General features: G+C 35.8%; 1 protein-coding gene across 4 annotated transcripts in view; it reads right to left on the bottom strand.

Moving 5' to 3' along the window:
- LOC143229050 (uncharacterized) overlaps positions 1-27179 on the bottom strand; it is a 180616-nt gene that overhangs the window by 137621 nt on the left and 15816 nt on the right. For all 4 annotated transcript variants that reach the window (XM_076460759.1, XM_076460761.1, XM_076460762.1 and 1 more), the window contains exons 2-4: positions 20634-20774; positions 18702-18958; positions 8505-8630 (exon numbers count right to left, since the gene is read on the bottom strand). In XM_076460759.1, coding sequence (XP_076316874.1) covers positions 8505-8630; positions 18702-18958; positions 20634-20774 — 524 coding nt within the window. The remainder of the gene's footprint in view (positions 1-8504; positions 8631-18701; positions 18959-20633; positions 20775-27179) is intronic.

The raw sequence follows: 27179 nt of genomic DNA, 5'->3' as shown, positions 1-27179 counted from the left end.
CATAACTTTATAAAAATTATTTGTACGAGTGGAAATGACCATATTTTACAGTTTATTCATTTTATCTAATTTCTAATTTATATTATTTTTTTACCATTAAAGAAAATAAAGAATGTGCTGCAGTATAAAAAAACATTACTTTACAAACTTATCTTAGAAAGTATGGAATATGATATTAAAATATATTTTTTTAATAGTCTAGCATACATTCTTTAATAGCAGGCTCTAGAATCTACTTAGATTATATAAGTTAACATTTTCTTACATGAAAATGCATTGTTGATTGTTATTCATCTCTTTACAGATTTTAATTATCTTTTCAGCTGTTTCATGCATTCTGCTAAAGAGAATTACATGCCAATAGCTTTGTGAAAAACTTCCACTTATTTTCACTTGATTTCATATGAATTTGTACACTGTATGATGATGTAATTATGCAGCAAAAGCCCACTACCACCAATAGGAGTGTGAAACACTTTATGTACATTAACTCCTCCTATGCATTTGTTCTCATGAATATATATTCTTTGATGATGCACTGAAAGAAAATGCACTGAAAGTGAGGAGGATAGGTGAGAATGTGATTTTGGATCTGGTAGCAGAAGAGATGCTAGAGGCGTATTTAATCCAAGATTCCTTCTGGCTTTGATGCCTGACTTGCTGAGCATGTGCACAAGCCTGCTGAAATGCAATGTGGGTTAAAAGTGTGGGGCATCTACTAAAGGTATCACAAGCCAGTGCTTTGAGTTTTCCTTGCTATGTGGCAAGCAGGGCTATACCAAGGACGAGGATACTGTGGGAAATGTATTGAGGTTTTAGGAATACACTGAGCAGCTGCCTGGACAATACAGTCAGTCCATGCTGCCATGCTGTGGTCGATCAATGGTTTACAGATGGTGACAGGATCCAGTTCAGAGAGAGCTGTGAAAGAGAGCCAGTTGGCCTGGTTCAATTTCCATTGTGACATGCAAGTTGGGTGGCATCAACCATGGTTAGTCTCTCTCAAACTGATGTGAAAATGATCATTGTCTTTTGGGTTACTGTCAACCCTCCAAGAAAAGTGAAGGGGAACACAAAGAAAGATCAATAGCACTAACACACTGACTAGATGTATAAAAATAAGCATAAGAACCAGTACTGAAGAGAGATAGGTTGTGATCCAAGATCATATGCTTTATAGAATGATATCTCCCATCAATATCAGCACCCCCCAGAGGGAATTATGTCCATTAAAATCCCCCAGGATTAAAAAGTTAGATGGTGACTGCTCAAAGAGGGCATCAAGGTCTAATTGATCATAGGTCTCTTCAAAAGCCAGGTACAGAGAGCAAATAGTGATGGTACCAACCCAAGGAAGCACTGAAGGCTACAGCCTCCAAAGATATATAAAGTGGCAAAGACAGGGTGAGCACATGCTGATAAACCAGCAGAGACACCCCACTATGTACTAGTCCATCACACAACCTGTCATTTCTGTACAAAGAAAACTGCTGAAGGGTGATTGTATCAGCAGGTTTCAGAAACGTTTTCTGCAAGGAAAGTCACACAGGATGGTAAGAATCAATCAAATCCTTAATGTCATCCATAACTGAATGAAAACCCCAACAGTTCCACTGGATCAGAGTGGTCATTTCTATTTACATAAAGGAGAATGTGGCAGGGAGCCCTTCTATTTTGAACCACACTTTTTTTCTTTATAGGACAAAGGTCTATCAACTTCCATGGATCTTGCCCTGGGTCAGGTATGTAGGTCTCTGTTTGTGGACAACCATTCCAGTGACTGAGGGTGTGAACAAATGGTCATTTTACTTCTTGGGGATGCAAAAGAGATTGAACCTGAGGAAACACCCGAACAAATAGCCACAGGAAGTGGAACCCGGGCAGTTACTGGAAGGAGTGGCAGGGACAGAGATGGAAGCAGACATAGATTCATCAACTCTTTTAATCATGGAGGACAAACGACTCTACTGGAGGCACTGAGCAATCTGTCTGCATTTCCACTGTGGCAGTGTAATGGAATGCAGCAGCATATTTCTGAGATGGAGTTGGGGACAATAATTTCTGAGCCTCTGGGTAGGAGATATTATTTATAGTCTTCAAGCAGTTCACCTGTTTCTTCTCCACCAGTTTAGGACAAGAAATAGAGTAAGAGGGATGTGGACCACTACAGTTAACACAGTATGGTTCTAGTTTGCACTCATCAGCATTGTGGCCTTTGCCACTACAAAGAACACATGTTAAAGAACAACGACATGATGTTTTAGAGTGACTGAACAGTTGACACTGGAAACATCAAAGAAGGTTTGGAATGTATGATTATACCTCACAGTTCAGATAACCTGTTTTTACTGTGGCAGGAGGATGTGATGATGTAAACGTCAATATCAGAACATTAGTAGGCACCATAATTCCGTCTTTGTGAGTGGATATCTAGTGCACCACAAAAACACCTTGGCTGGAGAAACCAGTGAGGATCTCCATCTCAGGAATGTTTTTTAAATTCCTATCAACTATAACTCCTCTGGAATAATTCAAAGTTGCATGGGGAGCAATCTCAATGGGTATATCCCCAATAGCCTTTGATTTCAAAAGAAGTTTGGTATATTGTGATGAAAATGTTTCCACCAGAATGTTTCTGGAGCACATTTTCTTTACTGACTTAGGGAAGCCAGCAAGCTCCTCTAATCCCTTTTGAATAAAAAAAGGGGAACTTCTGCCCCAAGGATTTCTTGGATAAGGAATGAATAATTAGAAATCAAAGTACATAATTTGACTGTGATGTTGACTGTACAGCAGAGTCATCCATGTATGGTCATTTTCTGATAATCTGTTTTTCAATTGTTTTCATTTTTATTTATTTTTTCATAAATGGGGGTATCCTTAATAAAGACACTACATTTCATTGCCCACTAACCACACCCACTATAGAGCCCTACAAGAGGATGTACCTCAATGACAAATAAGGACACTGCAGTGACACCAGGTTTTCGTGAGCACTCTACCTAAACAACAGTATCATACACAATGTCCACGATACCTGTTGAGAACATCCAACACTGGTACTCAATTGACCCCATCCCAAGTGGACCAGCTGACTGACCCTGGGAGGGTCCACCCCAAAGCTACCCATCTACAGGAATTCAATACCAAAGTGATGTGTTGGAGTTGGACCCCTCAACCACCAGGATCCTCTCCTTCCTTTCACAGGTTACCATACATAGCAAATATGTAGGTGAATGTTTAGATCCTAGAGGAAGTAAGTTGAAAGTACAAAACCTTCACCAGGAGGTCCCCTGACCACGTCCAGGAATTCATCTTGGGGAGAGTGAGTTTGGAACTCATTTAAACCATACCTTGTGTGCTTATCTTCCTCTACTATCAGACTCAATGGTTGAAAAACAGCTGTGGGAGAACAGTATTTATGAGAAATATCCATGGTCACCTTCTATATCATCAGTTTCCTTGGGCCCTATGCCAGCTGTGGAACAAAGGTACTGTATAAATTTGTCTCAGTATGAATACTTATATACATCCCTACTAGACTGTCTGTCTTTGAAGTCTCCTTCCCAGCTATGAGAATAGAGCATGTGAGAGATATATCATTAGTACTTACAGTGTGTGTACCTCAATTTTACCATCAATCTCTATGGTTACCTGTGGAAAGAGGGCACTGTATTATGTTGTTACAGTATGGATATTTTTATGCAGGCTCATTGCCAGCAGTGGGAGTAAGATACATTTGTGATGTAGCAGGTGTTGGTAGATGTTCATCTTAGCTCCAATGAACAGACACTGACTGTAGGAAGAGAACTTGTAAGATATAGGCATTAAATGGATTAGTACAGTCAGTTGTAACATCAATTCATATGCAGTTTGTGATGTAGAGTGACCCACATGTATTACACTCTCAAGTTCACTGTAGCCCAACTCAAATAATAACTGAACTACTTGTTCTAACCACAACAATTAGGGTTCTTTATGGTCCAACACCCCATCAAGTAAGTAGCAAGGGTATGCTGTATTTCACTCAGTGATACAGGGGGTTGCATAGATCCCCATCAGTTCCTTAGATGAGAAAGGTCTTTTACTAGAGAAAATGTAGTGAGTGACCACAAAACTTTATTTTTGACTAGCAAGCATGAGCCAGAGAAGTGGGCAGGAACATTGTTCTGGTGTTGGCTTTTTGCATGACAATACATGGAATAGATATGATCTTGATCAAACAATAAACTTCTACAGGTTTTGCAGAACATCTCATCTCACAGAGAATATATGAAAAACCAGAGCAGGTGATATGAACTCTTTCCATTATCTTATCTTGAAAAATATTTTGGGTAAGTATAGCATGTTAAGCAACACTAGTTACCTAGTGGGATCCTAGTGAATGAAAGAGTGTCCTGAAAAGAAAATGATGCACATTCTACACAAGGATTGTGAGGTGATATAAGAACAGTGACCTTTGGAAGCCAAAAAACAATCAAGAGATAAAACAGTCAGCAGGTACAGAGATGGAGATGAATGTATGAAAAGAGTCCAAATACTTGTTTAGAAAATCTCATTCAAGAACCAATGGATAGGAGATGGAGGAGAATGAAACGGATAATGAATAGAATGTGAGCATCTACATCCAAAGATGAGCATGTCAATGAAGGAGTTAAGGAGCTTATCTTGGAAAGAAACGTTTATGAGAAATAGGGGTCTATGGCAAGAGACAGAAGAAGATGGAGCCCTTAAAGTAAGAGGTTCATGACAAGGTATACAAAATTGTCCAACAGCACACAGGAGTGAAGCAAGATCCATATGACTGAATAGAACAGAAATGGAAGAGAGATAGGAGAAAAGTATAGTTTGCCCCCAAGCAGTCAAAGGCTGAGCAAGAAAGGTTGATTTATAGAGGAAAAGAGAATTGTAATAAAAGAGGGTGTTAGAAGCATCTAATGGATAGTTATTAGAAAAACAGTGATCATAAGAAAAAAATAAAAAAAACAATACAGAAGAAAAAAATGATAAAAAACAGAAAGGCCATAGTTCATATGAAGCATGCAAATGATTAAGCAAAACCCCAACAACGTCTCAAAACAAAGAAAAAATACAGTAAAAAAGCAAGAAGTCTATAGCAAAAAAGGTCTCAATCAGGCAAGAGAACAGAGTGGTGAGGACAGAGGACAGGGTAAAAACACATTCGGATATTTATAAAGGAAAAAGGCTATGAATGTAGCCATCTGATAACTAGAGAAAGCAGAGACTCAGCATAATTTGAGAAATAGGTTCATAAGAAAGGAAGAAAGGTGGTGCACAGAATTGCTGTCTGGAAGAAATTAGTAATAAATGTACTAAAGAAAAAAGGTGTGCCACCAATGGTGATAGACAGTAAAAGATTGAGAAGAATGTTATGAGAATAACATCAAAGTAGAAATAAGGCATAAATGTGAACATGTCTCACAGTCTGGTCTAATTATAAAACACCATCATTTGAGAAGACATTTGAAAATATTAAACTGCTATTGGAACAAAAGTTAAAGAAAATGAAAATCAATGTTTCACTAATGATGCAAATCTTGTTAAGTTCAACAGAGAGATAAAATTTATACACAGCTGGTCAGTACAATACTAAGGAGAAGAAGAAACATTCAAAAGTGCAAATGCTTTATGGGAGTTAGTACACAAGGTGTGTCAGCCACATATTAGTGACTTTGGCTGCATGATGGTATAATCATGCACTAGGCAAAATACACATGAAAGCATGTGAAATTAAGTGGGAGTTTTCACAAAGCTAGTGAAATGCAAGTCTATTTGACAAAAGAGTTGAGGATGATCACTAAACTTTTTACAGGGGTGAGTATCCATTTTTAAAATTAAAGTCTTCAAAATATTCAAAATGAGAAAAAATAAAAGTGTGCTTATACAAAACCATTAACACTATAGCCATTATTTTGTTAAAATATCATACGGTCACAGACAAGTATTGTATAAACATATGTATTTTGATATAAACAACTTCCATAAGCACTGTGGGTAATTCACTCACATTATATTCAAAATACTAAAAGTTTTAACAACTGTTTCTGAGTAACCAAACGTAAAAAGTCTCAAATAATTAAATATTAATATATGCAAAATATCAGATGGAAATGTAATGCTTATGAATATTATCTTTCTTTAAGATCAACAATTTAAAATAAGTATAAAATATAGCATAACATAACATTTTGAGGCAACAAGGAACCTGTTAGTTCATCTTGGCTGTCCTATTCTCTCAGTCAAGCTAAAACTATTAAAAATAATTAAAGCTAGCCTTTTTAATTCATATATCTATCAAGCCTTCTTTTACACGTATTCAAATTTACTGCATCCACACAAAATTGTTTTTTTACTAACTTAATATATGTTGTTTGAATTTCAAATATCAGTTGTGATGGTACTATTTGTCAGTAGTTAAATATACACTGCTAGCCAAAATCTTAAGACCAATGAACATAAAGGAAAAATATGCATTTTGCATTGTTAGACTCAACCACTTATTTGAGTAGAGCTTGAAAGATGAAAATAAGAAAAGAGAAAATAAAAAAACTTTTTTTAGCATTTAATAGGGAAAATATGTACACTATGAAATTAGCTTAAATACTGGCTGGTCTATTTCTATAGACTTCCCATGCCATCCACCCTAAACATTTGCAATGGGGTTCAGTTCGGGCAAACACACTAGATGGCCCAAAACAATTACATTATTTGCTATGAAATAGTCCTTGTCCTGTTGGCATTGTGGATTGCAGCGTTGTCCTGCTGAAAGATCCAGTCATTTCCACACAAGTGAGGGCCTTCAGTCAATAATGATGCTCTCTCCAAAATGCCAATGTAGCCAGCTGCTGTTTGACGCCCCTGTATAATCTGAAGCTCCATTGTTCCATGGAAGAAGAAAGCACCCCAGATCATGATGGAACCTCCTCCACTGTGTTGTGTAGAAAATGTCTCCGTTGGGATATCCTTATCATGCCAGGTAACGTTGGAAGCCATCTGGACCATCCATGTTAAATTTTTTTCTCATCAGAGAACAAAACCTTTGTCTACTTTTCTACGTCCTATGTTTGGTGCTTCTTAGCAAAGTTTAACCAAGCTGTTTTGTGGTGTGGAAGGAGGTGTGGCCTTTGAAGACATTTACGGTTTTTAAAGCCTCTTTCTTGTAGATGCTGTCTTATTGTTCTTGAGCTGCATTCTGCATCTGTAAGGTCCTTAATCTGGTTCGACAATCGGCTGGTGTCTTGCCGGACAACCCGTCGAATCCTCCTGCTCAACGCCGGCAAAAGTTTCTTGGGCCGACCACTTGAAATTCTCGTTCTGTATCCCTCAGGGTCTTTTAAGAAATTTGCAACAGCAGTTTTACTATGCCCAATCTCACCAGCGATGGCACGTTGAGAGACCTTGCTTTTGCAATCTCGACAATTCTGCCATGTTCAAATTCTGTCAACTTTTTAGCCTTTGTCATGTTTTTACTCAATAAAACACAGGAGATGTCAGTGGAAGATGTTGACAATGCTAATGCGTGAACACAAATGTCTAAATTTCGTTACATGTTTACCGATTTACGCTTCATTTCAGTATGGTCTTAAACTTTTGACCAGCTAATGTTTAGACTAATTTCATAGTGTTCACATTTTCCCTGTTAAATGCTAAAAAAGTTTTTTTTTTTTCCCTTTTCTTATTTTCATCTTTCGAAGCTCTACTCAAATAAGTGGTTGAGTCTAACAACGCAAAATGCATATTTTTTCTTTACGTTCATTGACGTTAAGATTTTGGTCAGCAGTGTATATGGTACAAGTACTTAAACAGGCGTTTTAGTAGAGGAAAAGTAGATGTTTTAAGCTACTTGTATTCATGCATTTTATTTGAGGAGACAGTAAGTTTACTACTAAAACATACAGTGGCATATAATAGTATTGAAAACTTTTGGCAGCTGTGAAAAGCCCAGTGTGAGTGAACTGTCTATTTTTAATTGATATATAATGTCAAACAACTGAGACATAAAGTGATTTAATATTAATAACTATCACTTTTTGGCTGAAAAACAACTAGAATATCTAGTACATGGATGTTATAAAAATTAAGAGTTATCATCATAAGTTAATTTGATATCAATAGTAATCTTCCTTATTTGTAAATTGTATATATTCATATTTATACTTTAAATGTTGCATCTCTGCTGCATTGGTATAGAAGAATGGATTTAGTGCTGTATAAGAATTTGTAATGGTATTTCTCATTAGGGAATAACATGAAATAAATTTTATTCTTTAACTCAGTTAAGAAATAATGTATTGATTTTGTAAGTGTGTAAAATATCCGATATTAAAAATGTATATTACTTAGGGGTTATTACTTATTATTAATGATATCAAAAATATCATAATGGTGTAATTTATCACCATGCAATATTCAATGTTTTTCATCTTTAGATAATTTAAAATAACTTCTCAGACATTCATTCATACTCATCTGTATATACTTACTTCAATCAAAGCTGAATTTACAAAAAATGGTTTGAAAGTTAGGTTACTACTACATCCATACAATTCGAATCTCAATGATGGGTAGCTGTAATGCCAGGATATTGGTTGAATGGCTATAACTTGAGCCTAAAATTGCATTGAAATGATTATAAAAACAATTTTATTCACAAAATACAGTACAATAAACATTTCTATTAGGAAAAAATCATTCATTGCACAGAATAATTATTTCTTCAAATACAACCTTTTTTATGTTAGGATATGAAAAATAAGTATATTCATTATTTGATTTGTGAAAAGTTTTAAAAAATTCTTAAATATATCCTAAAATTAATAAATAGCTTTAAACACATCAGTAAACAAGATCTGGGTTCATACAAGCTAATTATTTTGTGTGTGTAGGGTGATCAGATTTCCAAACAAAAAATTTGGATAGCCCAACCCTTGCACTTAATTTCAATATGATTATTATACATTTGATACAATTTAACATCTATTTAATTTACTTTAAGTTTATTGAACAGTTCCACAATATTTTCAAAAACATTAACATTGGCATTGCTTTTGAAATAATTCCAAATACTCTTTCTAGTGATAAATACAAAACAAATGAGCCAAAATTGTCCAATTATACATACAAGAAATTTTTAATTATTCACTTCATCCAATTCATCTTAAAATGGGCTAGATTTACTTAGGATTCCATAGCATTTTCACATTATTAATTTTGAGTTTTAGCATTACTTTTAAACTTTTTAAGAAGTAATTTTATGAAGAATGAATAGAATGGAGAAGTTCTGATTTTTTGTTATTTAACAGTCATAAAATTCATTACAAGACAATGGAAAGTGTGTTTTGATTATGAGCACCACCTTAGCTCCTTGAAATTAACACTTGCACATATCTGGGTTTCTCACTATGGAAATATGGAATTTTTGAGAGACAATGGCAGCAGAAGTGTACATATTACCAAAACAAACAAGTTATGTTGGCCTATTACATTCATGATTTGATGCAACTAACTGTTTGATGTCATTATCATTAACCTTTGGTGTTTTGTGCATCCCAAGAACATTTCTTTGGACACTGAGACAAATTTTAAAAAACAGGTCTGTCAGAGTTTTGCTAGGACATCTAGTCATTCTACAGATGTAAGAAATGGTTTATTATGTTCTTTACCTTTCATCTATAATAACATAATGTAACTTGAATACATAACTACAGACTTAGTAATAAATTTGAATTCACATAAACATAACACATGATAGCCTCTAAATAAAACAAAAAATAAGACTGGATTGACTTTTATACTTTCTTCTTTTAGGATTTATCAAGTGGAAATGCTGCAACCTTTGTTAGATGTAACTTATTAGAATCTGACAACAAACCAAGGAATATTCTTCTTGAATACACATTTTCTTCAAATCAATATTTTACAGTCCAAACAAAACCACCCCAGTGAGGGTCTGTACTACTTCTGAAACAGATATGCTCTTCACCTAGGTATAATGAAATCTAAACATGGGTAGTAAAGGACAACCAGCTAGAGACTCAGTAATGTGTATTATCACGAAATTCATCCAGGCCCCAACCATACAGACAAGGTTCCACATCTTCTCATTGGATTTATAGGGCTGCAAATGCAAAGCTAGATTCAACTTGGGGCAGCCAAGATGAACCAATGTATAATAGAAGTATGATATCAAGGAAACTTTACCTCAAAGTTGCAGGATGTTGCATGTCAAGCCATAAGAATTATAAAAAGAAGACAAGCAACATCTAACTGGACAAGTCATCTTTACAATCTGAAGAAGCTCAGAAAGTAATAAACCAAATTCAGAATTACAGAACCAATTTACACCCCACTCAAACTGAAGAAATAAAGATCACATGGCTTGGGATTACAAACTGAAATTCTAACTCCTCAACATGGGAAGAAAGATAATACCTCCTGTCCCCAAAATTACAAGAATGATGTGGAACAAACAAATTTTAACCAATGGCTCATGAATGTAATGCTCCATTGCATAATTACAAAGAGTCAAAGTCCCTCTTCCATTAAAATTAAGGGAAAGATCAAAAAGAAGAACTACACTCACACAGACATATAGCGAGGTGTCATCTCTGAACCAGAATTACAAGGAGGCTTTCCTGTAGGTTGGACTAGTTACCCACCTGGCATGTGGAAAAATCATCCAGGGTAGAAATTTTCACCCTCCTCTTTTTAAGTGGAATAAAGAGTACAAACATCACTCATGAAGAACAGATCTTTTTCCACCAATGCATCAACTAGAAACTGAGAGTAATTATCCTTGTTCCACTAGAAAATGGGAGGGGGCTTATGGTGGGGAATTTAACAAAACGAAGCTTCAAAGACAGTGCAATAGGTGAAGTATGTTCCTTATTTTAAAAAGCAAAATAACCCTGATGTGTTCAATTCCAGGGTTAGAAGGGATGGATGAAGTCCCTTTATGCTCTACTCATAATAATCCATAAGTTGTAGTCTAGTGTTATATATTATATTTAATAAAAAACAATTGTTCATCACCCATAAAGTACCAAAACAGTCTTATGGGACACATTATCTCATTAGAGGTCATTGATACTAGAAATTTAATTATTAGTCTGTTGGTAACCAGTGTGCATTTAAAAAAGCATACCTAACTAGTCAACACTCACCACTAAGTAGGTTCCAAACAGAATGACAAGAAGGTCCCTGAAAAAGAATGAAGTTACTCACTTCTGTCACAATTAAGCCAAGATGTGTATAATAGGTGTAGGCGTAGCCAAAATCCATTCAAAGAGACTGCCGAGTCCTGTAAATAGCATGATATAAAGATTGTATATGGCACCCTGTACAATTCTTTCCAGAAGGCAATCCAAATGAGCTGTCAGGGATATATGTCAAATTTGATGAGATGAAACCCTAAGAAGTCTCTGCTCCTTCAGTGAAAGATCAGAAGAAACTATACAAACCAAGTAATGAATCCAACTTGTCAAAGCGACAAGGGATAAACTGCATGATACAAAAAGATCCCAGTAGATAAATAACTTGTGACATGACCCCTGAAATGCTTCAGTGCACATCACATAACATTGGAGAGCCCAAACAACTGGATATCAAAATGATCTGGATCCAAAGGGTCTTATAAATGGGAAATGGAGAAAAATGAATAGGAGAAAAAGTTTTACCTTCTTTCTTAGCTGCTGCACTTTTAAGTAGAAAGGATTTGACTGGGTACAATAGTTGAAATAGTACAGTGTCCTGTGAATATTAAGCACAAACACATTTGAATGTTGACACTCCCTTGCCAATAACAGAAAAATGTGTTGTGAAAGATGATATAGTGAGCATGACCCAAAAGGTTTAACAGATGGGCATGTTAATGTATGAAGAACCACTGTGATGTACATATTAGGAACCTTCAAAGGGCAAGAAGAACAGAAAATTTGAAGTGATTTGAAAAGTAATAACAAAACTTATCTTCCCTTATAAAAATAAAAACTAATTGTGAAGCAACTTTATAAAGCAGGCAATAGATGAATGTATCACCTTTGTCAAACAACATGTCAAAATTGAGAAATGTGTGGCACAGTGAGATGTGAAGAGCTACATCCATGTCCAAGAGAAAATATTGATAAGTAAACTATTTCCTTTGATACACTTCCAAAGAATATCAAATGGAATGTGTTCATAAGGGTACCATTCAAGATGTCTGTCCCTGATGTTGTTCAATGACTGCGCTAAAGCCTAGCAAAGTCGAAGGATACAGACTCCTGGATGAAAAATGTATGACTGAGACTAACATAGGAAGGGAAAAATACTGATACTCCTAAAGATTAGTGAAGAAGTGAAAACTAGGTTGGTTGGTTGGTTGATTTGGTGTTTTATGGCACAAAGCAGCAAGGCTATCTGCACCAAACATCTGGTAAAAAAATTAAAATTAAAGTAAATTTAGTAAAATTCATAAAAGGAAATTAAAGTAAAACAAAGTTTAAAAATCAACATAAATAGAATAAAATCAATATTTACATCTAGTCTACAACAGTAAGAGAAAACTACAGTAATACAAGTTGTAAAGGACTTTCTGTAGCATAATTGTAATTATCATAATTTGCCAGGAAGACTAACAGGTAAGTACAAAAACCACCGTTAGTCACCTGAAGTTGGCCTTTCCAGCCCTGGTTCTTTGTTATTTGACATTATGGCCATTTTCAAAAAGTAAAGTAATAAAGATTTTAAAAGACTTGTAGCAAAATTTTAATAATAACTTGCCAGGTGACTAATGGGTAGTTCAAGCAGCAGCATTAGTCACCTGAAGTTGGCCTTTCTAGTCCTGGTTTCAAGTTATTTGATGTTCTGGCCATTTTCTAATTTCAAATTGAACAAGATGGACTGTGATTCTTAAAAGAGAATCTCATTAAAAAAGGTATAATGCATAAATTGAAAACTTAAATGGCGTTAAAAAGAATAATGATCTTTAAAAAACTAAAAACATTTCCAAGGTGGACAGCGTCACCATCACTAATAACACTGTCTAACGTTATGGACAAACCTTGGGATAGAACATGTTTAAAATGGTGTCATTGTTGAGAATCATAAAGATGGCATGAAAGTAAAATGTGGCTTATTGTGACCTGAGTGTTACACAGACCACACATTGGTGCATCAGTTCGAGATAAAAGAAAACAATGAGTTAAAAAGCTGTAACCAATGCATAATCAAGTTAGATTCTTTCCAATCCTTACGGAAGCAGTATGGCTAATGTCCAATATAGAGTTTTATTTGGAAAAGCTTGTTTTCATGTTTCTCACTCCAAGACGACTGCCAGCTGGCATGGAGCCAAGCCTTGAATACAGGACCACAGTCCATATATGGAATAGACACAGCAATGATAGTGTCAGAGCACTATCTCTGGCAATGATAGAATAAGAGCACGATATGGCTTTAGCATAGAACATCGATCTGCTCCCCAAGTGGTGGAAGAGAGGGCACAGAGGATGTTCAGTACTCTTGTACATTTGACCCGTAACTGCTTAATGTGTTGTATAAAGGTCAGCTTTATGCAACGATAAGCCCCAAGAACTTTGTCTCAGGGACCACAGGCAGCACAACTACACCAATACAAAGTTCAGGATCAAAGTGAATACTGCATTGGCAGCAAATGTGCATGCAAATGGTTTTAGAGAGGGAGAAGTTAAAACTATTTGTTGTGGTTTACTTCAGTAAACAATTGTGGGTAGTCTACCTGCTGCTCAATATACCTGATGTTCGATGACTGACATGAGATGTGAAAGTCGTTGACATAGAGCCTGTTTGCAACAGTAAGAGGGAGCTGTCCAGTGATGGCATTAATTTTTATAGAGAAAAGTGTGACACTCAAAACACAGCCATGAGGGACTCCAAGTTCCTGTAGAAATGAACGGGAACTCACAAGAACTTTGAATCTCCTGTCTATTAAAATATTTTAACAAAAAAGGGGCAAATGGCCATGTAACCCATATATATATATATATATGAAGGTCTCTCAAAATGCCATACCTCCATGTTCTATCATAAGCCTTCTCAATGTCAAAGTATATTGATATAAGATGTTGCTTGAGAAAGGCTTCTCTGATTGACGTTTCAAGTCGAATCAAGTGGTTCATGGTGGAGCACTGTCGTCAGAACTCACACTGGGTGGGCGAAAGAAGGTTATTTGATTCAAGGAACCAAACAAGGCAAGCATTAACCATCCTCTCTAAGGTCTTACAGAGGCAGCTTGTCAAAGCAATTGGACAGTTGTTTGAAGGAATCTTGGGATCCTTCCCAAATTTAGAGAAAGGTAGAACAATAGCCTGGCACCAGACATCAGGAAAACATTCTCCTGCCAGATCTGGTTAAAAACAATCGAAAGAATAGCAAGAGAAGCAGAAGATATATAGCGCAGCATTTCATAGTGTACATCATCAGGTTCAATTGATGTACTGCCAGACCAACAAAGCAACCAGTTTGAGTTCCACCATTGTAAAGGGATAATTATAGCCATAGAGACAATCTACTCAAAAGGAAAGAGGTAATTGCAGTGTCCGAGTCTTAATGGCTAAGAAGTTGGAGGAAGAAGCAAAAGTAGTAGATACCCGGCAAAAGCTTTCACCTAGAGTATTGGTACTGCTCCTGGTATCAGCTACTTCCTGGCCATCAGAGAGCATAATTCAGAAGGGCAGAATTATATTGCCCACTGACCTTTCGAATCTTGTCCCATATAACTTTGGCACTGGTGGTAGAAGATATGCTAGTTGTGAACTTAATCCAAGATTCCTTCTCGCCTTGACATCTTACCTACCGAGAATGTACACAGGCCTGCTGGAAAGCGGTGTGGTGCGATAATGTGGGATGCCTATGAAAAGCATCCCAGGCTTGTTTTTGAGCCTTTTGTGCCATGTGGCAGGCAGGATTCCACCACGGACGAGGACATCGTGGAAAACATGTCGAGGTTTTAGGAATACATTGAGCAACTACTTGTATAATACAGTCAGTTACTGCTGCCACACAGTCATCTATTCATAGCTTACAGACCATGGCAAGATCAAGTTTTATGAGAGCAGTGAAAGAGGGCCATTTTGCTTGATCCAGTTTCCACCAGGGCATTTGTTTCAAGTGGCATCAACTACAACCAGTCTCTCTCAAAATTATAGGAACAAAGTCACTGCCTCTTGGATTGTCAACACTCCAAGAAAAATGAGAGAATGTTCAATGAGAGCATCAAGATCTAATTGATCATAAGTCTCTCCAGGCAATAGGTAGAGAGAACAAACAGTGATAGTACGACCCAAGGAAACACGGATGTTTACGGTCTCCAAGGGGGCGTCGAGTGGCAAAGACATGGTGGGCACATGCTGATCAACCAATAGTGCCACCCTTCGATGCACTAATCCATCACACAGCCTGTTATTTCTGTAAAAAGAAAACCTCTGAAAGGTGACTATATCAGCAGGTTTCAGAAATGTTTCCACTAAGGAAGAGCATACAGGATGGTAGGAAGCAATCAGTGTTTTGATATCATCTAGATTAAAATGTAAACCTCAACAGTTCTGTTGTATCAAAATGGCCATTTTTATTTATGTGTATGTAAATTGGGTGGAGAACCATTCTGTTTACGACCACGTCCTTTTTCTTTAGTCTTTATTCAAGGGGATGTATCGACCTCCATGGATCCTGCCCTTGGTCGATTGGGCAGGTCTTTGCTGATGGAAGAGGATTCCAACGACTGAGAACACAAACAAATGACTGTTTTGCATCTTGGGGTGCGAAAAGAAAATGTATCCAAGGAAATGCCTGTACCCAGAACCAAAGGAAGTGGATCTTGGGATTTGTTGGAATGTATGTAAGGGACAGAGATGGGTGTTGAAGTTGATTCATTAACTTTTTAACCATGGAGGTCAAAATACTTTTCATTTTTAGAATGGTTCTTTTGTAGGCACAGAGTGATCTGTCTGCACTCCCACTGTAGTTGTGGAATGAAGTACAGCAGCATATGTCCAAGATGAAGTGGTGGACAGCAAATTTTGAGCCTCAGTAATGTTATGAATCATTTTCAAATGCTGCGCCTCTTTTTCTTCCAACCATTTAGGGCAAGAACGAAAGTAAGGCAGGTGAGAGCCATTGCAACTGATGGAATGAGAATCCGTTTTACACTCATAGGCAACGTGATCCTTGCCACCACAACGAGCACACGTCAAGGAACCACGACATGTCTTCGGGTGACTGAACTGTTGACACTGGAAACATCCGAGAGGGTTTGGAATGTATGACTGTACCCTGCAATTGCATATCTCTACTCACAAAGATGGAATTAGACCTCATTCTGACATTTACACCACCACATCCACCTGCCTTAATGGTGGCAGGTGCTGGCGATGTAAATGTCAGAATGAGGACTAATTCCATCTTTGTGAGTAAAGATACGCCTCACTGCAAAAACTCCTTGAGTGGAGAAACCAGAAAGAATCTAAGACTCGGGGATGTTCTTCAAATCCCTATCAACGATAACTTGTCGTGATAAATTCAAAGTAGCATGAGGTGTAACCTCAATAGGTATATTCCCAATCACCTTTGAATGCAAGAGGAGTTCACTGTGTTGAGATGTGGATGTTTCTACCAATATGTAGCGAGTCCCTATAGTCTCTCCTGAATGAAAAAGGGAGACATTTGCCCTAAAGGTTTGTCTTAAAGTGAATGTAGTATCAAAAAATGGGGTACAACAGGTGTTACATATGCTGAAGATTGCTGCTCAGAATCTTCAAGATGTGGTCGTTTACCTATGGACTATTTTTCATTCTTTGATTTAAGTTTTTATTTGAAGAATCTATAATAAGAAAAGGAATATTTCAGTGCCCACTGACCCCTCCCTCCACAGAGCCATCAGGGATGCACTACAATGCCAAACAAGGACACTGCAGCAATGCCAGGGTTTCGTGAGCACTATACACAAACACCAGCATCAGATACAATGTCCACAATACCTGTTGAGAACATCCAACACTGGTACTTGGTTGACCCTAGTCCAAGTGGACCAGCCAATTGGCCCAAGGGGGCCAACCAAGACTGCCCATCTAGAGGAATTAAAGGCCAAAGTGGCGTGTTAGGGTTGGACCCCTCAACCACCAGAATCCTCTCCTCCTCTTCACAGGTCACCACACATGGCAAACACATGGATGGATGTTTAGATCCCAGAGGAGGTAAACTGACAGAACAGAACCTTCCCTGGGAGGTCCCCTCTCCATGGACAGGAATCCACACCAAGGGGGAAAACTAGAAATGACTCAACAAATCCTGGAGTAAATCACTGCCAGAACCTTGGAGAGCAGACAAATCAGAAGAAACATAGAAAGAAGAAAATCTGTCCAATCCTGGCTGAGAACATCTACTTCTAAAGCTGAGAAGTCCAGTGTGTGGTGAAAGCATCAAACTATGGTTACCCTAGACAAGAAAATATCCAATGCTAACATTGAGGATAAAGCATCCATTCCATAGGAAGAGCTCTGTTGAGACAAAGTAACTGGTCAGCCACTAGATTAATCACTCCTGAAACATGACAAGGAGGAAGAAGAATTTGATGTTTGTGGGCCCAAAGAAGAAGATCTACTGTTTGAAAACAAAGAACTTTAGTGAGTACCCTCTTGCTTTGAAATAGATGACACTACTGTAGAAGTTCTTGAATGAAGCATTACCACCTGCACTCACAACAATTTGAAATCCTGAATGATGACTCCTAAAAGTTCTAAAAGATTGATATGGAGAGAGAGAGAGAAGTTTTCTCTACTATCAAAAGTCCCCAAAATTGGAGAGTATTCCATACAAGCACTCCAGCTCTGAAGAGAAATTTTCTCAGTAATATATAGCTGAGGTGGAAGGACCAGATAAACAGATGAACTAGTGTTACCCAACCAAGAAGGTGAAGATAGAAAAGTCAAAATGTAAATACTCAAAACATTACAAACATGGCATACCAGTTGTAGAAAGGGTACAGAAGGCAAAATGTCAGAAGGTGTAAATGTCTGAGCAAAAAAAGTACTGGAAAAATAGCTTAAATTCTTATTAAGTCCACCACTGATCTCCCACAAACTCAGACTTAGAGTCAAGAGAAGAAAAAATATCAGACTGCATGTAAGAATCTACCTCTCTGCTTATAAAGAACTGTATGTCCTCATCCCACATGACAATAAGAATGTGATGTAGAGTTTGTTAAGAGTATAGAGTATTCAGATATAAATAGTAAACACAATATTCTGTGAAGCATAATGTTGGTTGAGTTGAAATTTAGTAGAGATAAAAGAGTTATTATGCTGTGTTCTACAAGTAAGTAGACTGATTGTACATTAGTCCTATCACAGCTGTTAGTGGAGTATAGTATCATTTATAAGCTTAAAACATTGACAACATTTTGTGAGAGTGTTCAGCTGTAAGCTTGTAAAAACTAATTAAAGAAGGAAATAAACTGACTTCAAAATAACCCACTAAGTAAAAATAAATGTTGCAATAATACTTAGATACAATATCTATAAAATATATAGAATGGAATCAAAATAAATATATTTTTTCTTACTCTGACACAGATTCAGAATGTCAAGTAGAACATCTAACATTTTATTTTTAATCACAAATGGTCTTAAAAGTGCAAACTTGTAAAGAAGTTAATGTTAAACATCTTTTACCTCTATTGGTGGAGTAAAGTTATGAGAAACAATAGAGCTAGAGTCTGTGTTGCCAGTGAACTCCATGGGTTTATCTCCAGACTTTCCCATGTAGAAACGCCACCTATAGCCATCTGGACTGTAAAGAACACGAAATTCCTTTGTCCATCCTTGTCTACTAGAACCTTGAATGTCTAGTTGGGTAATCTTGGAAGTCAAGAGTAAATTCACTTGTATCCAGTAGTTATGACTGGAGCTCTGGTAACCTCCTGACCAACCTATATGAACAAACTATATTTAATTAATAATAATAATACCTTATGTAGCTTTCATTTCACAGTCTTACTATATATTTTTTCCACTTAAGTAGTTGTGATGTATTCATATACTTTGTCTTTCATTTGAAAATTGAATCTTTGCATCAAATACAAATACCAAATATTTTCTCCCTTAAAATTCATTACTCACCATTTAATGAATCTCCATTTTTGATTAGATTTCACAACTACTTAATAAGATATTTTCATAATAAGTTTTACTGAATTTATGAGTATCATAACTGACACAAACTTATCACATTAAAATTAACTCCAACAGCTACAAATCTTACAAAAAGAAATAATTTGGATTGTTAATGATTACAAAATTTATTAGAATTTATTTTTATTTCCCAGTGGTTGTATGACAATACAAAAATTGCATTTAATAGTGTATATAAAGAGAGATCTTACCAGTTATACATACCATTTTTCTGATAATCTTTTAATGATGTTTGTAGGCAATGTTTTGCATGTTTATGAGATTTGCTAATAAAGTGCGGATGACTAACATAAAGAAGGTTTGAACCATATATGGCATAATCCAAAATTAAATAATTGATATTATTTGATTAATATATCTAAAAGTATGATTTCCTGAGTTAATTCTGCTATAAGTATTTATTATCTATCAGTATCTCACAGTTTATATTAAATAATGTATAAGTATTTAATTCAGCAGTGTTGATAACACTATTATAAATCATGAAAAATGTTTTGACTTGAAAACACTATTTTATTAATAGTGACGTAAATGGCATCTTTTGATGTAAGAGTAACAAATGTTGTAAGCAGATGCCTGCTACTGTCATGCAAAGTGTCTATAACATAAAAGAAAGTGGTAATATTTCATAACCCTTGGAGATGTGTACCTTTCACAACCTACTCAAAATCTACAATTTCACAAATAAGAAGTTCATTTCAGTTTATCACTTTATTCAGTTTCTTAGATTAATATATTTTAAGGTAAATTTCATAAAAATTTAAAGGGAGTAAAAGGAGATTAACCCATAAGAAATTCCAAACTATAACGACCCCTTACTACTCATGTATTCATCCAATCTTTTCTTGGTCTCAATTAAATTTTCTGCCAACACCACCCTGAAAGGCAGCTCATTCCAAAAGCCAATTACCCTGTTTGATAGTAATACTGTCTAAACTACAAATGACTCTTATACTGCCAAAATTTAAATTGATGCCTCCAAAATAAACAAAATGTAGAGCGAATAAAAGCAACAAATCAGAACAAGTGATAAATGTATGTTGAAAAAAAACAACAAACTAAAATGAAAACTGAAATAAACAAACTGGTCTCAGTAGTTTATCTGCCCCCTATAAATAGACGAGTACAATATTAAATGAAAACGCTCCGAGGTATGTTAAATCACAATCACGAATCTGTAAAGTAAAACAACCACTAAAACTCTAAGAAATTTAAATGCCTATTGATTTTGCTAACTATTATTCTATTTTACTTGAAAAACAAAAACATTTGCTTCCTATGTAAAGGGGTGGAAAACGTCCTCGTACAAAATATTTTCATTTTAATCTTTGCGTCATTATGATTTGAACGTTTTAATAGTCCTATGAATAACTCAAAATATTAGTGTGATCATTTCTGGAGTAGTTTACAAACCTGATGAGCCATTCAACCGAGCATTATGTGGATCATAGTTGTATCTATAAGATGAGGCAGTTATCTGGTAATCCTCAATTACCCCATCATTCATTCCTAGTGCCATATCACACTGTTCCTCTGACACTCCAGGTTGATATACTAGAAACAAATAATCACACTGTCTTATGACAAATGCAAGAAAAAGAAAAAAGTAATCACATAAATTACATTAAAAATAATAGCATGTGAAGTTTTCTAAGATATGATTGTTTAATTGTCATAAAGGCACAAAATATTGTTTCTATAACATAAAAGACATTTTTCTTTCAAAGAAGGATATTTCATTCACTATTTTTCAAAAGTATAAAACAACTAAAATAATATAGATAGGTCGTGAATTTAGATTTCAACAAACACTAAATCATTTACACTTAACTTTTTTAAATGAAATACGTTTATGGACAAATGCTAGGTATTTTTACAAGTTATACGTTTCATGTTGCAATTTGCATGTTAACTAGAGGGTGAATAACCCGAAGCTGTTTGTTTGTTTGTTTGTTTTTTGAAATTTCGCACAAAGCTACTCGAGGGCTATCTGTGCTAGCCGTCCCTAATTTAGCAGTGTAAGACTAGAGGGAACGCAGCTAGTCATCACCACCCACCGCCAACTCTTGGGCTACTCTTTTACCAACGAATAGTAGGATTGACCATCGCACTGTATCGCTCCCACGGCTGAAAGGGCGAGCATGTTTGGCGCGACGGGGATGCGAAGCCGCGACCCTCGGATTACGAGTCCCACGCCTTAACACGCTTGGCCATGCCGGGCCAACCCGAAGCTCAAGTTAAATCAAGAATATTTGAAAGTATTAATGAACAAGAAATTTCCGAAATGTCTAGATCAAGAATTAAAATATAAGCAAAACAATCAACGAGCTAAGTAAGCTTACAGTGAAGCATAAAAAAAAGGCAGTTTGTTTTGAATTTCGTGCAAAGCTACATGAGGGATATCTGCGCTAGCCGTCCCTAATTTAGAAGTGTAAGACTAAGGGGAAGTCAACTAGTCATCACCACCCACTGCTAACTCTTGGGCTACTCTTGTACCAACGAAGAGTGGGATTGACCCTCACATTATAACACCCTCACGGCTGAAAAAGCGAGTATGTTTGGTGTGACGGGAATTCGAACCCACGATCCTCAGAGTATGAGACGAGCACTCTAACCTTATGGCCACGCTGAGCCACCCATAAAATAATTTTCTAGCCTGTAAAATCAGTGTTTGTTCATTTTTGAAGTTTTGGATTTGTGTTAGCTGTCGTGCCTATTGAGTTACTTTGTACAAGTAAGTTAATTTTTACGTTAGAATAGTGTAGTCAACGAAAATGTAAACTCAGACCTGCAACTAGTAACAAACTGGTTAAGCCTATAAAGAAACATTAAGGAGAAAATGCAACAATAGAGACCACCACAATCAATAATTACAATGTCATCTAGAGAGTACTTATTGTAATGCACGATAACATATGAAGAAATTTGGGCAAATAATTAAAAATACAGCAATAAATGGCTTGATTGAATTAACTCGAACAAATATTGTCTCTGGCAATCATAGAATGGTTTAACTTCCTGTCTTGTTCCTTTCTAGTCTTCTTTTAATTTTATTTGTTCTAAGTCATGTCTTCATAATTTCATTATCTCAAGAAACGTTTTACTCTCAGTCCTTGACTCTGTGGTCGCCACTTTCACACTTTAAGTTCAACTGCAAGTATAAGTTCTATTTTTATTAAATATATCATTCTTACACCAACTGCTGTTTCGTTGAAAGATTATTTTAACTCAGTAGATTTGTTTGTTTTTTAGGACTAAGCATAAAGATACACAATGGACTATTTATGTTTCACCTATCACGGGTTTCGAAACCCGGTTTCTAGCATTGTGAGTCCACAAACATACCGCTCTGGCACTGAGGTGCAATTACCAGCTCAAACTAACGTTATGTATCTGTAGCTAAAATCTAAATAATAACATTAAAATTTAGTTTATCACAGTATTTTATTATGTCACACCTTTTTTTATAGCAATAATATTTTCCAATGTAGTAGGTCTTAAGCTGATACACTACTGAACAATTCATTGACAGGATGTCATTGCTGAAAATCATATAACAACACAGTATACAGATAGAAGAGTGTGTGTGTGGTTTTCTTATAGCAAAGCCACATCGGGCTATATGCTAAGCCCACCGAGGGGAATCGAACCCCTGATTTTAGCGTTGTAAGTCCATCGACTTATCGCTGTATTAGCGAGGGACACAGATAGAAGAGAATAAACCCGTAGCAAACATATGTATGTCTGTAAATACATCTTCATGTGAATATTTAATAGTGACATTGGCATTCTGGTTTAATCTCTGTAGGACCTGGCATGACCAAATGGTTAGTGCGCTCGACTCGCAAAGTGCGAGTCACGGGTTTGAAATCCTATCCTACCAAACTTGTTCACCCAGTGCAAAATTCAAAGCAAACCAAAAATAAGTCTCTGTATTCCAGCACAATCAAATGTAATCAAATCACACGAAAACGAACTACAAACGATACAAAATTTAATAACCACTAAAGCACTCAGAGTTTTTAGATACACAACATTCTTTCATGTTGTCAGACAAACTTTTCAAAACAGATCAATAGATTACTTTCAGGAAAAACAAAACAAAAACAACTTAACAGAAAGGAATTATTTGTAACTCTGAAAAAACTTTATCATAAACGATAAAAAAAAAGACCTGAGTACCTCTCACCACTAAATCTTGTAAACTTCTTATGTTTATACTAATGGGCAAACTGACAGTTAGATATAGTGTAAATCTTATTTTAGATGGAGTTTATTTATGTGGAAATAGGATTCGTGTTATATATGTTTGCAAATGATGTTTATGGGATTTTTTACGTGAACAAAATTTATTTGACAAAAAAGAAGTTTATATTCGAAAAATTCGAAAAATTCAACGTTATACATTCATGGGCGTGATCTGAAGTGGGTCTCTACATGTATGATGAAAGAATTGGTTTTTCTACGGACCATATTCTTCTGAAAATGATTATGAGAGCTACATCCAACACTCATGAATCATATCAACAGTCCAGCAGGGAAGCAGAGGTCTAGGTGTGCCTACTCCTCCTACGTCACATTACCAAACAATGACCAAATAAAACTGGACTGTATTCTACGACGTATACCGTCGTTCTTACAACACGCTCACGACCCCAAAGAGTGGGATACATTTTTTGACAATGAAATGCAAACTACGAGTTCCCGATTCACAGTATTGCATTCTAATTACTATGCTATAATCGGCCTGTTTGAACGTGGAACTCCAGAATCTACAGAATAGTTGTAATTTATTAAGGAACGAGGGTCGCGGTTCGAATCCTCGTCACACTAAACATGCTCGCCCTTTCAGCCGTGGGGGTGTTATAATGTTTCGATCAATCCTAATATTCGTTGGTAAAAGAGTAGCCCAAGAGTTGGCGGTGAGTGTTGATGACTAACTGCCTTCTCTCTAGTTTTACACTGCTAAATTAGGGACGGCTAGCGAAGATAATCCTCGTGTAGCTTTGCGCGAAATTAGAAAACAAACAAACAATTATTAAGGAAATGAAAAATACGTGGAATGATATCGTGTTGAAAGCTTTTTTGTAAACAGTTCCTCTTAGATTGTAGTGCATTATACATTATGCATAAAGAAGTATTTTATGGCAGTTTGTAAATAAATGTCCTTGAAATGTGTTATGTCGCAAGGGAAGAAACGTGTTTTGGGGAAATCGTCAACAGTAAATTATCTACGATTGTCAGGTATCAATTTACTGAGTGTTAACGTAACATACTGTGACAGCTTTTCCAGTGCTGTGTTGGTGTTCTCGTTTTTAATTAAAAACTTAGTGATGAAATGGAATGTAAGTTTCATCAGATGTATACCCTCAACCACTGGCAGAGGGGTATGTCTGTGGATTTACAGTACTAAAAATCAGGTTTCGATACCCGTGATGGGCAGAACACAAATAACTTATTGTGTAGATTTGTATTTAACTCAAATTATATGTATGATTTTGTATGTAATTATATATATATGTCAATACAAAACACAAAGCAAATAATTCATATATTACTGGTATTTTTACACAATCTAGAAACCAACTAAAAAAATCTGACAATCGAACAGTAAATGTGCTGTACTCATGCAAGTATATTTGAAGGAACCAAGAATAAACAGGGGATTCACACAAAGGTTTCCAAAAAAATATCAAACGTGGACAGAAAAGATAAAATAACAAACAAACAGTCAACAAATAAAATCTTTATTTATACTAGTGGAACTTTTACTAAATATTTCTTGTTTCTACTTTTTATTTTAACAGACATTCAATTACTGAAGCAAGTAGAAAGCAAATCTGCAATAGAAAAGAACAAAAATAATGATTATTCCAGAAAACGGAACAAATATTTCCAATGCATTATCCCATAACTGTAGATAATCTATTTCTGTGATTGTTCTCATTATACACTCATGGGAAAGAAATCCTTTCAACTCATACCACGTACAAGTCTCTATACCACTCTTCAACTTGAGTTTGACCTGCATTCAAGGAGAACAGTGATACAGAAACAGGATCAAGATTGAACATTATAATGTGTGAACTCCAAGAAAGAGGATTGGTAAAACTTTACGGCCTTTCACATCCTTTCACGAGAGCTATCTGCGCTAGACGTCTTTAATTCAACAGTGTAAGACTAGAGGAAAGGCAACTAGTCATCACCACCCACCGTCAACCCTTGAGCTACTCTTTAAACAACGAATATTAAGATTGATCGAACATTATAACACCCCCACGGCTGAAAGTGTGATCATGTTTAGTTTGACGGGGATTCGAACCCGTGACCCACAGATTACGAGACAAGCGCCCTAATCACCTGACCCAGTACAAGTTGGATAAACACGTTTTGTTGGTCAAGAAAACTCTACTGTCGTTCCTACTATGCACCTATGCTTTGTAATATAAAACATTAAGATATGAAAAAAATTGAGATTATTAAAATACTACATGAGGAACTAAGTGAAACTATATTTTTACGTAAAATCGAAAACAAAATAGTACGATGAAACAACCTGTAATAATGTGACGACTATGTGTACTAGAAAGTCACGTGATTTTATCTATCTATCTTGAATATATACTAATTTTTTAAATATTTAAACGTAGTCTAAACGTAGGATAAAAATTCAAAATTTTTAGCAGCGGCATAGCGGTTCATAGAACGGTTGAGATTTATTTTTCAAGAACAAACGTTTAGCTCATAGCTCCGTAAGCTATAAGACCGATTTTAGATCTAGTTACAACTTTGGACTCAGGAGTTCAAACCCTTTCCAAGATCTCATACATTAATTTATTATAATCCTGCCTAAAAGAATTTCAGTTTGAGCGTAGGCTGGTAGAAATCCTGATGAGTAATAAAACTGAATTAGTTATAGTCCGGCCCCATGCTCAATATCACAAAAGTATAGCTAATTAAAAAAAGATGGGAGGTTTCATAGATTAATTTACTCTAATCCTGCCCAAAAGAATTTAAAGTGCCGCGGCCATTGAAGATTCCCTCTTGTTTAATAATATTTAATGAAATTGAGCTTTGGCTTGAATTATTAATTTCAGTTAATGAAAAAAATTGTTATTTCAAAATGTCACATGCTATCCATTTTTGTAAAACTAGAGTATATTTAACATTAGTTATAAACAAAACCCAGGTTCTAGCAATATGTTAAGCTTATTGGTTTAATTCGCTTTATAAATAATGACAGCCGTCATTTTTTTAAGCTTAAAATACACGACAATCCACATGCCAAACCACTTATACAAATAAATATATTGATATACCGTGCTGTGCAAAAATTAGAACATCAAAATATTTTTTCATTCTTTCTGTTTCATGGGGCTACTTCTTCCATACTATTACAGAATACAAATTTCAACACTAAGATAATGTTTTACTGATTCCTGTTGACAAATGAATGAGCCAGGGAGAAAACACTTATAATTCATTATAATTCCCATATACATGTACCAAGATCATGTCATAAAAATTCTTCTTAAATGAATATACTGATCAAATTTAGGGCCTGAAATAAATTGTCATTGTACTCAATGCAGTGCCTTAATTATACAGAAAGAAGCTAGCAAGGTGTTAGCATACGGTACCAATACATACTAGAAGAAATCAATTTAATAGCGCTCTACAAATAAATCTTGATAAAAAACAATGTTTGACACTAAGCATAATTATCAGTAGAGTAGAGAGTTTGCATGAAACTTTACGTGATCCTGGTTGAACAAATTGCTTCAGACTAGAAATGCTCCTCAAATACTGTTCACCCTACATCGTGAAACCGAGACAGGCAAATTTAAAAACAGGAAAGGAAGAAACAGAACACCTAAACTCAGTGATACTGATATTAAGTATCTTCGTTTAGACAGCTTTTGGGACAGAATGAAGACTGACGCTGATCTTAAGCATGAG

Source organism: Tachypleus tridentatus, chromosome 10 (genome assembly GCF_004210375.1).
Source record: "Tachypleus tridentatus isolate NWPU-2018 chromosome 10, ASM421037v1, whole genome shotgun sequence".
In the NCBI taxonomy this organism is placed as follows: Eukaryota; Metazoa; Arthropoda; class Merostomata; order Xiphosura; family Limulidae; genus Tachypleus; species Tachypleus tridentatus.
This window is presented reverse-complemented; position numbering and strand designations above follow the sequence as displayed.